This window comes from Heloderma suspectum, chromosome 11, assembly GCF_057233095.1.
Source record: "Heloderma suspectum isolate Gila_16-S chromosome 11, 16-S_ref, whole genome shotgun sequence".
Lineage (NCBI taxonomy): Eukaryota > Metazoa > Chordata > Lepidosauria > Squamata > Helodermatidae > Heloderma > Heloderma suspectum.
Genome location: NC_139468.1, coordinates 16584463 through 16601397, shown reverse-complemented (window position 1 = coordinate 16601397; position 16935 = coordinate 16584463). Strand labels below are relative to the sequence as shown.

Here is a 16935-nt window from a genome sequence, read left to right as displayed (position 1 = left end):
AAGAAACTGCTCGAAATGGTTCTGTACATTGATGGCTCCTCATGATGGCCATAGAATGCAAAAGCAACAGAGACCCCTTACGGTTAGAAATATGGCTCCACTTAGGGTTAAACTACACACTACATTAAATGCATAGTGTGTAGCTGATCCTAATTTTTTTACTTTAATGTAAGTGGACAGGCCCCTGATCAGGCTCAGGGCCATGACACACGGGTAGCAGGGGGATTAAACCTTCTCACTCAAACACTTTTGCCCCCTAAATTCACCCCCAATGATGCCAATGAAGCTTTTATTTCTTTTAGCCTCCGCATGGAGGGTGGTGGTGAATTAAAGGGGGGAATCAGCTGGGTGGGAAAGTTTAACCCCCCTACCCACACACGGTGGTCCCAATCCTGATCAAGATCCCACATGTTTCCACAAAAGTTAAAAAACATAGGATCAGCTACACGCTACTCATTTAACATACCATGTAATTTATTGTTAGTTACTGAATCGTCCCTGTGGGATTTTGAAATGCACAACCTATCAAATTATATCCCAGTGTGTGGGGATTGTCAGGGAATCACCACCAATTGTCCTTTTAACAGCCAAGGTATTGATACTTCAACATTGGAAAGATACATTTTCCCTTCTGTACATCAATGGATGGAAGACCTGACCATGCTGTCTGTGCTCGACGGTACGTCTAATAAAAACTTTTAGTAGGAGAAAAAAAACCCATCCTGACCTAAAACGTACAAGGTCACAGTTTGGATCAAGCCTGTTGAAGCATCTCCATGCCAACCCCAAGAGCATGACTTGAAGAAAAGGGCAAACAAATTTTCAGGGGACTGGAGCAAGTCACCTACAAGGGAAGGTTACAATAGGTGGGACTATTTAGCTTAGAAAAAGGTGAGGAAGGTGATACATGATAAAAGTGTACCAAATTATGCATGGTGTGCAGAAAGTAGATATTAATAGGTTCCCTCATAATACTAGAACCCAGGGTCATCCAATGAAGCTGATTGGTGGAAGATTCAGGACACATAAAAGGAAGGACTTCTTCATACAGCGCATGAATTTGCTTACACAGGATGTGGTGACTGCCATGATGTTAGGAGGCTTTACATTAGAAGGGGATTAGACAAATTAATTGAGGATAAAACTAACAGTGGCCGCTAGTCACAATGGCTGGATGCTCCCTCCAGGACCAGAGGCAGTATGTCTACATACCCCAGTTGGGAGTGTGGTGTTGCACTGATGTCCTGCTTGTGGGCTTGACACAGGCATCTGGTTGACCACTGTGGGAAAATGCACCAGTGAAGCCTTTGGTCTGATTCAACACGGCTCTTCTTATGTTCTCATGTGCTTGTGACTCACGGTGCCACCGTACTGGTGGAGTAACCGTTCTAGGGGGGAATTTATTCTAAGGAAACCATCCGTGAATGGTGAACCAGATAGTGAAATAATTAAACTGACTTACCAGTAGGGTGCCATAAACCTGCCGGGACAAAGCAAAGTGAAATGAGGTGGCAGATTTTGATTCCACCCATGGAGCCGATACACATTTCCCTTGGGGGACTTTTTCCCTGAAAGCCAAAAAAGAGAGAGGATGCACATTACAGCCCTGGAAATCAATTACATGTGGTCTCTGCAGCTCTGACCATTCTCAGCATGCCAGTGCAAACATTCACTTCCAAAGAAAGTCTTTGAAACAGTTGTTTTCAGGTCTTAGGGATCGTTACATGTCGGCATGTAGGGAAACCCTGGCAGCCCACTTCTTTGCTGCAAAGCAGCATGAGGGAGCTGTGTGTGTGTGGATTTGGAACAGAAAAGTGAAAGAGGAAGGAATGCTGAGCTTCCTCTCCCCTGTCTGGACTGCAACGTGCGTGGGGATTCTTTAGGGAGGCCACGTATGAATCACCCCCCCCTGCAAAAAAAGAGGGAAAGCATCACCCCAAAAAAAGACAAAAGAAGACACCCTTTTGCATGTAATATGCATGTGCTGATTTATATGTATACATGCAGATTTAGAAATAATAGTTATAATTTAAATAGAAATCTGTGACCAGGTGACTTGTGTTGCTGCCTGTTCAGGCTGCCATCCGGGTGCTAACTGGTGATAGGCAGCTGCTCTTATTGTTCTCTACCTTTAAATGCACGGTACAGCCCTGGAAATAGAGGACACCTTCCAGCAGAGGACTGTCTTCTGGAAGCCCTTCCAACTGAGGACCGCCCTTGGTAAAAGAGGACACACGGCCACCCTAGGATTCTTACTCCACGTATTTAATTTATTTAGGGAGCAATGCTATGGCCGCTAGTCAGTGGCTAGATGGCCGTAGGATACGTCAGTTTCCAGGAACTGACCTCAGAGCCCTTGCTCCAAGGACGGTTCCTGGAGAACCGACCTTCCCCCCTTCTGCACTGCCTCGCAGGCAGCATGGAACAGCCCCGTGCTCTGCGCTCGGAAGAGGAGCGCAGAGTGGCCAAAACAGGGTGTTCCGGGGGATGTTCCGGGGCGGGGAAGGCGGAAATCCTATGTGTTGTCTGGCAGCTACTTCCCCTGCTCTGCCTTCCTGCAGCTAGACAGCCAAAATCGGCCATCTAGCTGCAAATACAGGACAGCTGAAGCGCGGAGGGAATGATCCCCTGCATGCTTCTCCTGCCCTGCATTGGATAGGTGGTCGCCTCTGAGTTTGGAGGTGGCCGCCTATCCCCATAGGATTGCGCCCTTAGGGTGCAATCCTTCACATATTTAGACAGAAGTCCTACAATTCCCAGCATGCCTCAACCAATATGGCTGGCTGGAGGGATGCTGGGAGTTGTGGAACTTCTTTTCTTTCTAAACATGCATAGAGTTATGCTCTTTTACACTTTTATGCTGCCCTTCATCAAAAGTGATTCTAGGGAGGCTTACAAGATACAGACAGTTTATGAAGTACAGACATTACTTGTACAGACAGTAATGGCTGTTTTCGCAGCACACACACTTCTGTCACCTTTTGATTGCATCGCATTGTGGGGTGACTGACGTGAAGGAACCTCAACAAGGGATGGCTGGGTAAGATACTAATATGGGCTGTCCATGAAGTGAGCAATGTTTCCCTCCAGGAATATATTATGCCAGCCACAGAGACGTTAATTTCAGATCTGGGCATGTTGACAAAGCCCTTTCAGCTGACTCCTTCCTGTGTCGATATGACTGCAGCTACTGTAAGAACTGCGGTGGCCATGATTCACATGCTTAATTTTCTCACTGGCCCACACATTGCAGTCAGAGAGGAGCACTCAATATCTTAACATTTGTGCAGAGAGGATCCAAATTCTGTGACCTGATGGAAGTTAGGAAAATATTCATTAAACTTTGTCTAATTTGCAAATATATTTGGGTGGTCCCATTGGGGTAATCACAATGTTTTGAATATTTTGATAGTAAATATTGGAAAGAAAGGAGGCATGGCTTGTTTAGGAAGGCCAATAGGAGCTCAATGCCATGGGATGGGCAGGAAGAAAAGGCAGACAAGCCTCACACCTGGACCACTGACAGTCTCGGTCAAAGCTCCCTTCATTCTGAGCCTTCAGTGAACATTGACCGTGTAATTCCAGTTTTTTTCCCCTTCTGCAATCATGAGGGCTAGTTCCTTGAATCTGGGACCTTACCCATGCAAAATGTGGGTTCTCTGCCACTGAGCTATAGTTCCTCCCCAAGGTAGATTTCACACACTCAAGTGGTAACCATCATTTAAGTGTATTCTTAATTGCATTATTTAAAAAAATGAAACAAAACACTTTACAAGAGGCATGAGTCATGAGTCTTGGAAGAAGAAACATAGCTAAGACTGTGGATATACTTAACCATTGTCTGAAAAATGTTGATCTTTTCCTATATCTTCTATGCAGTAGGAACAATGTACATTTAAAACCTCTCTGCTTCTTTAAAAAGAACTCAAGCCAGTACCTAATTTCACATCTACAAATAATTATACCTGGGAACTTTCCTCCTATAATTAACTATAAATATGAATGACAGCAGATAGAACTATTAGCATGTGCTTTGTGCCAGGCCAAACACTTTGTAGGAGGTGAAATTATCTGCAGCCATGAATGTGTAACCACAAAGAAGGATGCCTCAGAGGTAGGATTTTGAGTATGCTTCAGGGTGCAATTTGCCTGGGTATGGGAATGCGTCTGGAGGCTTCCTCAATCCTTTCCTTACCAAACTGTTTCATGTTTGTATGGAGTTTGAGATCAATCTCTGAGGGTGAAGAGAAATAGGGACAGCTATGCTGCAGTGGAATTTTCTTCCTTCCTTCCCTCCCTCCCTCCCTCCCTCCCATTAAAATTAAACACAGTGGCTGGGTTCACACATAACACTAACCCATGGTTTGGGTTGTTGCATTCTGGGTCGTCGTGATGTGTGAATGCAGCTGCGCTAACAAACCATGGTTTGTTAATCACGAACAACCCAGAAAGAGAATCTATGGTTTGTGGTTGGGTTGTGAACTCTGTGTTGTTTAAACCATGGGTTATTATATACAAACCTAGAACCGTGTTCATGGGTTGTTTGCCAGGCTACAGAGGCAGTGGGCAAGACCAGTAAAAAAAAAATAAATGCCACTCTACATGCCAGGACTACAGTACCACAAAGGCATTTGGGATACAGGAGGGAGTGGGCAAAGAAGGAGGGAAAAACAGAACCTGGGGATTGAGAAAACGAACTGGTTTGTTCGATCATCTGACAGACAAACCCTGGGTACCGCAACAAACTATGGGTTAAATAAACGATGGGTTAGTGTTATGTGCAAACCAGTGTGTTCCAGCCAGCACTGGAAAGGAGAGAGGTAGAAACACAAAGCCTAAATCTAATGGGAAGAAAGAAAAAGGTGCGTGTGGAGTGTGTACAGAAAAGCAGTTCATGTGATGGTAGAGAATGACTGCAGAGAGGTAGCCCTGCTGGTATTTACTAGGTTTGTTTTGTTTTCTCACAAATTCAGAAGACTCCATGAGCCCTCCAACTGGAGCGGGATCACGGCTGAGTGCTCATCCTCAGCTAGAGTGTTCATGTAACTTTAAAAGCCTTCTTTTAAAAGTTCCCAAGATGGGGTTGTCATAGGGAGTGAGAGTGTGTTGCTCACTTTGTTATTTTATGGGCATGGGAGAGCCTCTACAGTTAAGGTGGACAGCCGATCAGGCATCCGTCACTATAACCTCCTGAACATTCTAAATGCTCTTAAAACAAAGATGATTCGTCTGAATTGTTTTTATTTATTTAGCATGGTGGTTGAGGAAGACTCACTAGGGCATGATAAGCCCCAGAGCTTCATGGGATGGCTAAGGAGCAAACACTACAATCAAGAGCTCCTGGATTTGCTGGTGTTGGGAGATCTTTTTTACATTTGATATGGGTTTGTGGGTTTGTTTGTTTTTTGAGAAATGCACAAAATATGGAAAACTGCAAAAACGGAAAGATAACTGCATTCCAGTCTGCATATTAGTCTAAGAAGTGTGAATCAGATCGGTTCAGTTAAAAATGCAAACCAAATGAAATCCTCAATCATCCTCATATACTAGCAAACGAACCCGGCTTCACACAGGTTGGAATAGCTTTTAGCCTGCTACAGTGAAGTGTTCAAGCAAACATACACAGGTGTCAGAGTTGGATACACTGGGCAATATCCAATCGGGCCCTTCCACGCGCAGCCAGCCCAGTCAATTCTGGACCGTACATGGCCCCTACAGCTTGCATGATGCGATATAGTGCTTCTGGGTCAAGACCCCAAATGAGCAGAAACACTTGTTTCTGGAAGGAGCAGGACTCCGGTGACCTCCCCCCGTTCCAGAAATGAGCATCTGCACTCGTTTCAGGGCTTGCCTCCAGAAGCGCTATATCGTGTCGCACAAGCGATAGGGGCTGCTTGCGGACTGGAACCAGCGGGGCTGGCTGCTCACAGACAGGAACTGGTGGGGCTAGCTGCTCACGGAAGGGCCCAGTTGGATACTGCCCATTGTGTCCGCCCCATCTGAGTGAAGGCAACCCCTAAGCATGGCACCCCTAAGGCAAGCACTCCATTCCCCTGAGCGGGGGCTTCCCCACAACAGGGGGCAGAGGGCGGGTGTGTGACTGTGTCCGTCGGCCTTGTAATCTCCCCTGGCTGCAAAGCTACGTGCTAGTTACAGAAGTCTGCCCCTAGTGGTGGAAGATGTTACTGCAGCCACACAGACACATTTAAATCCGTTTCAATTATTTTTTTAATACAAATCTTTATTGAATTTCAGTAATAGTAACCAAACCAAAATAGAAACTAAAATAAAACAATTCCATCAGGATTACATCTTCTTACCATATAGTTATATCTAATTGGGCGTACTGAGGTCACAGAAAATTCTTGTCAGTGCTACTAGATATTTTATCAGACGGACTCAAGATTATTCGTTATCTATTTTCTTCCTTATAAAAGCCATAGGGTTTTACAGTGCAAGGGAATCAAATATTGATGTTCTGTTCTGTTCTGTTCGTAGATGTGATAAAGTCAAACCATATCGCATGGAATGAATCGTGTTTGCTTTGACCTCTGGCCACCTTCAACTTGTGCAATATTTTTTTCATTATGGCAATTTGCCAGACTATGGCATACCAATGATCTAATCCCTGGAAGGTGAATCCCTTCCAAAACCTAGCTATCGTGGATCTGGCAGCTACAAGTAAATGAGTAACCAGCTCCTTACTGTAAGGAATATTAATGTTTTTCAAAAACCAAATCGCCCCAAGCTGCAAGGCCCTACACTCCCCTTAGTATGCATGCTAAGTTTCAGGTGTCTAGGTTTCACAGTCTTGGCACTATGGTGCTGACAGCTGGACAGACAGACACAAATCCTCTTTTATTGTTATAGATCTGTGTGTTTTACATGGATGTTCTCATACATTTCCTGCAACCAAAACACCTTTGCCTTCTCTTCCTTTATTAGCCAGTTGTTTCTGGAGGTGTTGTCTGAAGACCGATATTGCCAAACGAGAAGACAACATCTGTAAGTTGGGGAAGTCAGTAAACAGCTGCATCCAATGAAGCATCAAATACATGCTCTCAAGTTTGCTGTTGCCCTCTCCTGCCCTTTGCCTAGCCTTGCAAATGATCCCTCCCTGGCTCTGCTATTGCCATGGCTACTCCCTCTCAGACATGCTTCATCCTTAGCTAAGCTGTTTTGCAAAAGCCCAGGAGAGCAGATCAAAACCCAGCTGCATAGCCAAGACAGGAATGACACAGACAGTTGGATACCCAGAAGAGGCAGCCAGCATCCATGCTGGAGAGATTCAAGTGTTGGGCCAATGTGCAGGGGAACTATTTATTTATGGGTGGAGGCATGGTGGAGCCCTAGCGGTTAACAGAGGTAGAGCTCCACCTGGAGATGATTCTTCAGCATAACAGCCCTGAACTAACAAGCCTGGGACTTCTGATCATACCAAAGCAAAAGAAGTGAGCCTTCTGAACAGGAGGCCAGGCCAAAGGTCTTCCAATAAATAGAATTCTTTTGCCATCCACATCTTCAGCCAACGGCTGTTTATACTGCATTTTTAAACCTGGGAAACTGGCTGTAAGTGATTCCCCTCCTCCCATACAAACACACCCGTTGGATTTTGAATGGGTCTTGCTCCGTAAAGAGCGGGACTTTCCTAAAGAGCGGATCTTGACAAAAGAAATGCTTGGCATGTGCTGAGGTGATGGGTCATCGCATTTCATAAGGTTTCCAAAGGCAGCCTGCCGGGAAGTGGTGAGTGGTAATCACGATATAGATCAACTCATCCGTAAGACAGGTTTGCCACATTTAAAATCTTCCACAAGAAGAGCCAACCTGACGGGACTTCCCTACAGCAGCAATGTTCATATGAATCTAGCAGTCATCCTTGATTTAACTGGATTGTTCAGTGAGACCCAGGTTATTAGCCAAGGGTTATTAGCAAACCCAGGTTATTAGCAAAGGGAAAGTTAAAAAAAAAATAGATCGGGGAGGTGGGGGAGGGAAGGAGGGGAAGCAGAAGGGAATGTGAAAGGAGAAAAACTGGTCTCTCTCTAAGCAGGAAGAAGGGAACAAGATGAAATATAGGGGCTTTCCCTTATCTGTTCTGCACATAGGAACTACAGCGTATTTCTGTTAAGTTGCAGTGTTCCCCACAGGGTGTGTAAGGATGCTGGAATTTACTGGCCAGGTTTACTTGCCTTGAGTAATCACCACCTTGTCAACTTCAAGGTCCAAACTAGGAGGAAATGGGCAATTACGTTTCCTTGAAGGAACAAATGCCATGCAAGAGATTTTGCCTAGTGAGTGATGAGGAAGAGGTGTGCCCCGAAAACGAGGAAGAGCAGGCAGAACCATAGAGTACAGAAGCTGTGCTCTATCATATCAACCATTGTGTAGCGGTGGTCACATGACCTTGCTCCTCCTGGTAAGACAGTACCGCAAGTACTATTAGCCGCTCCAATACCAGATAAAAAAACAATGGACCGGGTGGACAGCCTTTCAAATAAAGTCCAGAAAAGTTACTAGCCCACAAATAAAGTCCAGAGAGATCATCAGCTCACAGGTATCAATTACAAGCCAACTTGCCTATGGATTCATTCCAGTTTACAAACGTGGATTCTCGCTTGCTGCACATGGCCGGGAGAGTGGCTGTTTACAAGCCTGGATAGGGACAAATACCAGCCACTAGAAAGACGGGCCCCTAGTTTCCAGTTTGAGATCTCTTGAGAAGGTAGCATCTACTTCATCTCCAAGGGATACATGCTTAGCTGAACATATGAACCTGCATTACAGTGAATCAGGCCATCCATTCCTACAGGCCACTATTGTATATTCTGAATGGAAGGGACTCTCCTGCATTTTAGGCAGAGATCTTCCCAGCCAGCTTCTACCTAATCCTTTAATTAGGGATCTTGCAGATGCCAGACATGTGCTCTACCACTGAGCCCTGCACCTCCATACCACAAATGAGAGAGACCAGGGGTTGATTCAGATCTGTCTGGGTGTTGCATCTTTTCATCCAAAAGCCCTTTCTCCTGATCTCATTAGCTGCAATTATTCAGGGGTGATGGGAAGGCCACCTATATGTTCCTTCAAAAATAATGTTGAATTTTACACATTCCAGGGCTAATTTGCAGTTGGCAGTGGTGATAGCAGTATCTGTAGTTAGGCCCTTTTTAAAATTAAGCCAAGCCTAAATTAAGCTCAACCATAATCTTCATCTATCATTCTGGCAATGCTAATTTTTTAAAAAACCCCAAGAACCAATATGGTGTAGTGCAAATGTAGGCAACCTAGTGCCCTTGAGGTTTTTTGGACTGCAGTTCCCATAAGCCCCAGCCACTATGGCCAATGATCAGGGATTCTGGGAATTGTAGTCCAAAACACCTGGATTGCAATACATTGCCTACTTCTGGTTTAGTAGATAGAGGGTTGTCCTTTGAGTGGGGAGACCCAGGTTCAAATCCCCATTTGGCCATGGAGCTCACTGGGCTGCCTTGGTTCAGTCACTCCTCTCAGCTGAGCCTACCTCACAGGGCTGTTGTGGGGATAAAAGTGGGTACATAATCTCTTGGTGGGGTGGGGTGGGGGATAAGATAGAAATCTAATAAATAACGATAAAAAAGCAGCTCTTCCCAACATTGAAAGCTCACATGGGTGGGTGCAAATCCACAGAAAATAAGCTTTTGCCTCTACAGGCAAAGACAGAGGATTCAGTGGGATTGTCCAGCAAATACTTAAAAGACACCCATCGACATCCAAGTGATGCAAAGAAACCCTTCAGAACAAAACATTATCTTTTTGAGAATGCAGAGATGAAACATTATCCTTGGCTGAGCAGTTGTGTGTTACAAGGAAAAAGGAATGGCAAGTCTGTGACAAGGAAGATTGGGGGGATGGGGGTGGGTGGGGAGCTCTCTTTGGGGGAGGATGGTAGCTCAGCATGATAGAGCACTTGCTTTGCATGCAGAAAGTCTTTGTGCAGGTGCTCTGTCACATCCCTGGCATCTACAGGTAGTGCCAGGAAAGACCCCAGTTTAAAAGGCTGGAGAGCTGCTTCCAGTCAGTGCAGAAGACAAAATTGAGCTAGAGGGACTAAAGGTCTGACTTCATAGGCAATTGAGCTAGATGACTTTGTAGGTATTGTCACCCTGCTTATTTAACTTATATGCAGAGTACATCATGAGAAATGCCGGGTTGGATGAATCAGAGGTCGGAATTAAGATTGCCGGGAGAATTATCAACAACCTCCGATATGCAGACGATACCACCCTAATGGCAGAAAGCGAAGAGGATCTCAAGAGCCTCTTGTTGAGGGTGAAAGAGGAGAGTGCAAAAGCTGGTTTGAAACTCAACATTAAAAAAACGAAGATCATGGCATCTGGCCCCATCACTTCCTGGCATATAGAAGGGGAAGAAATGGAAGCAGTGACAGATTTTACTTTCTTGGGCTCCAAGATCACCGCAGACGGTGACTGTAGCCATGAAATTAAAAGACGCTTGCTCCTTGGGAGGAAAGCTATGGCCAACCTAGACAGCATAGTAAGAAGCAGAGACATCACCTTGCCGACAAAGGTCCGCATAATCAAAGCTATGGTTTTCCCAGTAGTAATGTATGGCTGTGAGAGCTGGACTATAAGGAAGGCTGAGCGCCGAAGAATTGATGCTTTCGAACTGTGGTGCTGGAGAAGACTCTGACGAGTCCCCTGGACTGCAAGGAGGTCAAATCAGTCCATCCTCAAGGAAATCAACCCTGAGTGCTCATTGGAAGGACAGATAATGAAGCTGAAGCTCCAATATTTTGGCCACCTAATGCGAAGAGAAAACTCCCTGGAAAAGACCCTGATGCTGGGAAAGACTGAAGGCAAAAGGAGAAGGGGACGGCAGAGGATGAGATGGCTAGATAGCATCACGGATGCAATGAATATGAACTTGAGCACGCTCCGGGAGAGAGCGCAGGACAGGAAGGCCTGGCGTGCTATGGTCCATGGGGTCACGAAGAGTCGGACACGACTGAACGACTGAACAACAACAACAACAACAACAACATGAGAAATCTGCAGGCATTTAATCTTTAATCTGTTGCTCTATCTTATTATTAACATTACTGCTGGCTCTTTAATCTTTAATATTCTAAGGGTGCAATCCTATGCATGTTCACACAAAACAAAAAGAAGTCCTACAACTCCCAGCATTCTCCAGTCAGCATGGCTGGCTGGGGGATGCTGGGAGTTGTAGGATTTTTTCCTTGCTAAACATGTATAAGATTGTGCCCTTACTTTTAGATACTTAAATATTTTGATACATTCATTGTTCTATTATTGTATGGGATGTAATTATATGGTTGTTTGGGGGATTTATGATTGTGAATTGCCCTGAAAGCATTTGTCAGTTGGGCCACTTACAAATTTAATAAATAAGGAAGGAAGGAAGGGCACAATCCTATGCATGTTTAGACAGAAATAAGTCCTACAACTCCCAGCATTCCGCGGCCAGACAAGCTGGCTGGGTAATTCTGGGAGTTGTAGGATGTATTTCTGTCTAAACATGCATAGGATTACACTCTAAGTAAGTAAGTAAGAATAAGAATAATAAATCTAAGCTAGATGATTTCATAAACAACTGAGTTAGATGGACTAAGGCTCATAGGCAACTTTTTATGTAGCCAAAAGGTTACAGTAATAGTCACTTACCAGAACTGATTCAATATAACACATGCAAAATTGGCCAGGCTTCGTTGAAATTGCACACTTGACAGAATGGCTTGAGGCTGCCAGCCAGAGTATCTCCCTGCTTGTCCACTGCTGCCCATTTAGCTCCTGCTTGATCTCCCCAGGCAGGCGCTCCACTGCTTACTTTTCACATTCAGTTAAGTCAGTGGCAGTTTACTTGTTGGGCACGTGTGCCACGAGTCAAATCCGAAGAATACGCGAGCCCCACTAGGGGTGGGCAGACTTCAAGAGGCCGGGATCTCATTTGTTGCTTTGGTTTGGTTTTGCTAGAACTGCGAGTTTCTCCAACCAGAGTCAGGTGCAAAAAGGTGGTTCAGGCTGGAAGATATATGCTAAGAAACAAGGAACCGGATGCTTCTGAGCACTTGCCCAACCCAGGAATTTGTGATCAGTACCAGAACTAAGTTCACAAGTCCTTTCACACAAAATTTCCCCCTTCTCCCTATCCTTGTTCAGCAAGCTAATTTAATTTGGGTGGTGGTGGGGAAACGAAGCGTTTTGCTGGTTGGGAGGCAGAAACCCTTGTTGATCTACTGCAGATTACCTAGAGATAGACCAGTAGTGCCTGAACTACCTTCTTCCACCCTTGAATTACAGCGTATATGGGTCATAATTGTCCATTCAAGACCAAATCACCCCAAAATATTTTGCATTACAACAGGGAGTGATATAAAATTGCTGGGAAGGTTCATTTCCTCCTCCACCCGCACCCCCAGTTCCTGTGAGGACTGCAGCTAAGCTCAGAGGGAACAGGGAAGCCTGAAGGGGGTGGCAGATGACCTCAGCGTTCCTGCTAATCAAAAAGTGCCAATGCTGCGTCCCTGTGAGCCCTGGCTCCACTACACCCCTGCAGGGGGTCCTCCTGCCCCCATCCCTGCCTATGCCATGTGGGGCTCCCTGCCATGAAGTTGGACACCCATGAATGACACAAACAGATGTTGAAGTTGCATTGCAGACATAATGAGGATTCCAGTCCTAAGTCTCTCTCTACCACCAAATAGCCAACCCCCAGAGGATTTGACACTGGGACACTTTCCGGTATCTTTGAAGTTCTGTGGGATTGCTGTACCAGACAGATAAATGTCCTGCCGCATTCTACATAGACAAAGAGGCCAGTCGCTACACAAAAGAATCAACAGTCACAAATCTGACATTCGGAATGGTAGCATTGAGCAGAGGAACATTTCAACATCCCAGGACACTCTCTCAATGATCTTAAGGTGGCCATTCTTGAAACAAAGGAATTCCAAAGACAGACACCAGTGCGAAATTGCTGACATACAATTCATCATGGGATTCAATGCTATTTCCTATGGTTTGAAAAAGGATAAAGGTTTTTTTGTTGCTTTCTGAAAATCACACTACGTATGTTAATCAGCTCACTGTTGCAATGATGTCTGTGTAATCACCCAACAACTTTGTCAATGGCAACTGTTAAGGTAATATTAATGTCTGTAATTTTTGCATTTCAGTTCCCTCTGACAACACACTTTACACCTCTCTCTCCCTGCCACACTCCAGCATGTGTATATAAACCTGCCAAAGTGAGGTTAATACTTCATGCATCTGATGAAGCAGGGCAGTGTCCACAAAACCTGTGCCTGAATAAATTTGTTCATCTTTAAGGTGCTGCCAGACTATTCGTTGTTTCTGTTGCAACAGACTAACACAGCTACCCCTCTGGAAATTATACCAATAGAGGTGATGATCCCGTTTCTGTACTGCCACCTGTACTCAGGGCACACAGTTAATTAACAAACTTCTACAAGGCAGTTTTAACTGTGATCTGCACCCTTGCCTTCCCCAGGGTAATTATACGGCACCTCTGTGCTTTCTTTTACAAGAGGGGCTCCTTCACACTGAGCTTTTATTCTGCGATTGAGATCACTCCTTGAGATCGCTCCTTCACGGAAGTTTGCGGGCTCTTGACATGACGCTGTGGACCTCCAAGGCATCTCCTGCACTAAATGCCCTTTGTTCTGCTTTTAAAAAGATCGCAGATAATGAGCTATCAAATTACCCCATTGTTTTCCACTTCAGTTTCCTCTGTGAAACGAGTAAAAGTGGCAAGAAGAGAAGCAAGATCAATGAAAGATCATGGAAGACTCAGCTACGGGGAGAAGGAGGGGGAAGGCAGTGGGGGAAAAGGAAGCATGTGAAAAAGGAAGTCGTTGTGATCCTGCATTTAAAATGGAAGCAGAAAGCCCTGTTTTAAATGCAGGCTTTTAGGCTGGTGCAGAGATGCCCGAGAACCTACTTTCCACATTGCTCCAGTGATTACTTTAGTATTAACTACTTTGTTTTTTCCACCACACTTGGTCACCTGTAAGACTTGCACCCTGCCAAGAAGGATGTTTTGGCCTCTCCAAATGCCTCCTTTCACTTGGCACAGGTCTTTGGCTTCCTTTACTTGTTTTGCCTTTGGGCAAATATACAGGCACTTTTGATGGCTATCATGTCACCCTTACATCTATCCTTCTTGTACTGATTTTTTTTTTTTTAAGAAAGGGAGTGTGTTTATGTTAAACACAAGAGGGACATGCAACAAAATGTTACAGCATGGAGAGCTCCTCTTTAGAGTTCCAGCCAGCCAGAATGGAGTATCCAAGGTACCTTATTTAATTTCACTGTTAGATATGAATGTATTCCTGGCCTGCAGGGATACCCTTCCTATTACTCCTATACAACTTGAAAATATTATGAGGATGTGACACTAGAAGCTACAGGCCAGGCAAGTAACGAGCAGAAGCCATGCACTTCAGACTTCATCGCTGTGCGTCACATCATGCAACTTTCCCATGAAACAAGTCAGCTTTTGCCACTGGCAACACACCCTGAACTCACTCTCTTTACAAAAGGAATTGAAAGGGTGTAAATAGAAAAAAACACAGGCAACTATATTTGTGTTGGATAAATACATCTTGGAATAACCACGGGGCATGAATCATTCAGAGGTGTGTGCGCATTTACTAATGTCGAAACAGGAAAAAAAAATCACACAGATTGAGAACATCCCTTCTAAGTGGACATATCTGATTGTGAATTCAGTTTATTGGGGTTGACAGCCATACAAATCCATCAAACTTTTGTTGTCGTAGTCGGTTGAGAATCCTGGGTTTGGGGTGCTAAAAACTCAAGAGTCATTTCAGAAGTTATGCAATCTGGATTTTCCACCAAATCACTCTTGGTAGGTACTGACAGATAATGCTGGGTTCCTGGCAAGTAATGTACCTGTGTGACACACAGGCTTGTCACTGTCACACTTAGAACATTTTAGGCTGCAATCCTAAGCACATTTATCAGTCCCATTAAACGCACTGGGACATATTTCTAGAGCTAAAAACTTCAGGGTAAGACCTCTGGTCTGTCTAGTACAGTATTATTTACATCAGGGGTGGGAAAAAGGTGGTAGATCTATATGTATCAACTGGTAGAACTTTGGGTGATTTGAAGGAGTTCACCAAGGATTTCTGGCTCACAATGTTTTCACAATAGCAGAAACAAAACGACTCCCCCACCCCAAATTATATTGCTGAAACGAAGAAAGCTTGGGGTAACCAGGAGTGGATTTTTGGATGGAAGGGTTGTGAGTTCAGTTCAATTCTGGTACTCAAAACAAGTTCCTAGCCTCAAAAGTCTTTAATTCTTAATGTATGTCTTTACACCAGGCCCTAGTTGGTGGATCTCATGGTTCTAGTAAAAAAGAAAAGACGAAGCAAAATAGATCTTGCAAACCTGAAGTCTTTGTACCCCTGGTCTATACCAGAGTTGGTGAGCCATTCTGAGCCCAAGGGTCACATTCCCCCGTGGGCAAGCTCTTGGAAGGGGACATTCCTGCAATAGGTGGGACCAAAGGCAGAAGTGGGCAGAGCATTTACAACACACACACACACGTTACACGGACTGGCAGCGGCGCTCCAGGGTTTCAGACAAGGGTCTTTCCCCACCCTACCTGAAAGTGTCAGTGATTGAACATGGAACTTCCGACATGCAAAACATGTGCAATGCCACCGAGCCTCTGTTTTTGTGAAATTGCTTTCCCCTGTGAAAAACCCTTTCCCCACTGTGGCAATCTTTCTGAGACACACAAGAACAGAAAATGTTCAGTTCTTTTAAAACAGCGGCTGCCACTGTCAAGGAGCCCGTCACATCAGGTTTTGTAGCCCCATCCTCCCCATCTCTTGCCAAGGATGGGATGACACTCTCTACATGTTGCTGCAGGTGGCCGCCTCCTCCGCTGCAACCAAAAAGGGGTGCAGGGAAATCTCAGTTTTGCAGTGAACAATTTTTCGTAGCATTTCTCCTTGGGAGAAAACTATACCCCTTCTGTTACATTTTTGCAGAGAAACCCAAACCTCACAAAAAATGGGCCAAGTGCAGAAAAGAGCAACTAAAATGAACAAGAGGCTGGGGCAACTCCCCTATGAGGGAAGGATACAACAGCTGGGATTGTATTGCATGGAATAATGGAGGGTCAGGGGAGACATGAGAGAGGTGTGCAGATTAGCATGTGTGGAGAATGTGGATAGGGAGACTTTTTTCTCCCTCTTTCAAAATACTAGAACCCGGGGTCACCCCGTGAAGCTGATTGGTGGGAGATTCAGGACAGATAAAAGGAAGGACTTCTTCAGACAGCGTGTGGTTAAACTACGGAATTCGCTACCACAGGATGTAGCGATGGCCACCAGTTTGGATGGCTTTAAAAGGAGGTTGGACAAATTCCTGGAGGAGAAGGCTATCAGTGACTACTAGTCGTGATGGCTATGTGCTACCTCCGGTACCAGGGGCAGTGGGCCTATGTACACCAGTTGCTGGGGACCATGGGTGGGAGGGTGCTGTTGTGCTCATGCCCTGCTTGAGCATTCCCAGACAACAGCTGGTTGGCCACCGCGTGAACAGAATGCTGGACTAGATGGACCCTTGGTCTGACCAGCAGGGCTCTTCTTATGCTTCTTATGTTCTAAACATTTTTAGGGTCTTACTGTTAGATGTTGGACAGAAAATGGTGATGTGTGAAGTGCTCATCCAAGCTGCATCATCCTTTGGGCAAAAATCCCCTACAGCGAGCATATAAAGTGTGACAGGCTGACATGTGTTCCTAAACAGCAGGTGACCAACAGTCAGGATATTGGCCCATCCAGTTCAAGTATTGTCTACACCACTTTTCCCTGACCTGGTGCCCTCCAGATGTTTTGGATTACAACCCCCA

At 45.1% G+C, this 16935-nt stretch overlaps 1 protein-coding gene across 3 annotated transcripts in view; it reads right to left on the bottom strand.

Annotated features, from left to right (window-relative positions):
* The window catches only part of DUOX2 (dual oxidase 2), a 75534-nt gene that overhangs the window by 57112 nt on the left and 1487 nt on the right, over nucleotides 1-16935 (bottom strand). For all 3 annotated transcript variants that reach the window (XM_084816962.1, XM_084816963.1, XM_084816964.1), the window contains exon 2: nucleotides 1463-1568. In XM_084816962.1, the coding sequence (XP_084673088.1) occupies nucleotides 1463-1547 (85 nt within the window). In that variant the 5' untranslated portion in view covers nucleotides 1548-1568. The remainder of the gene's footprint in view (nucleotides 1-1462; nucleotides 1569-16935) is intronic.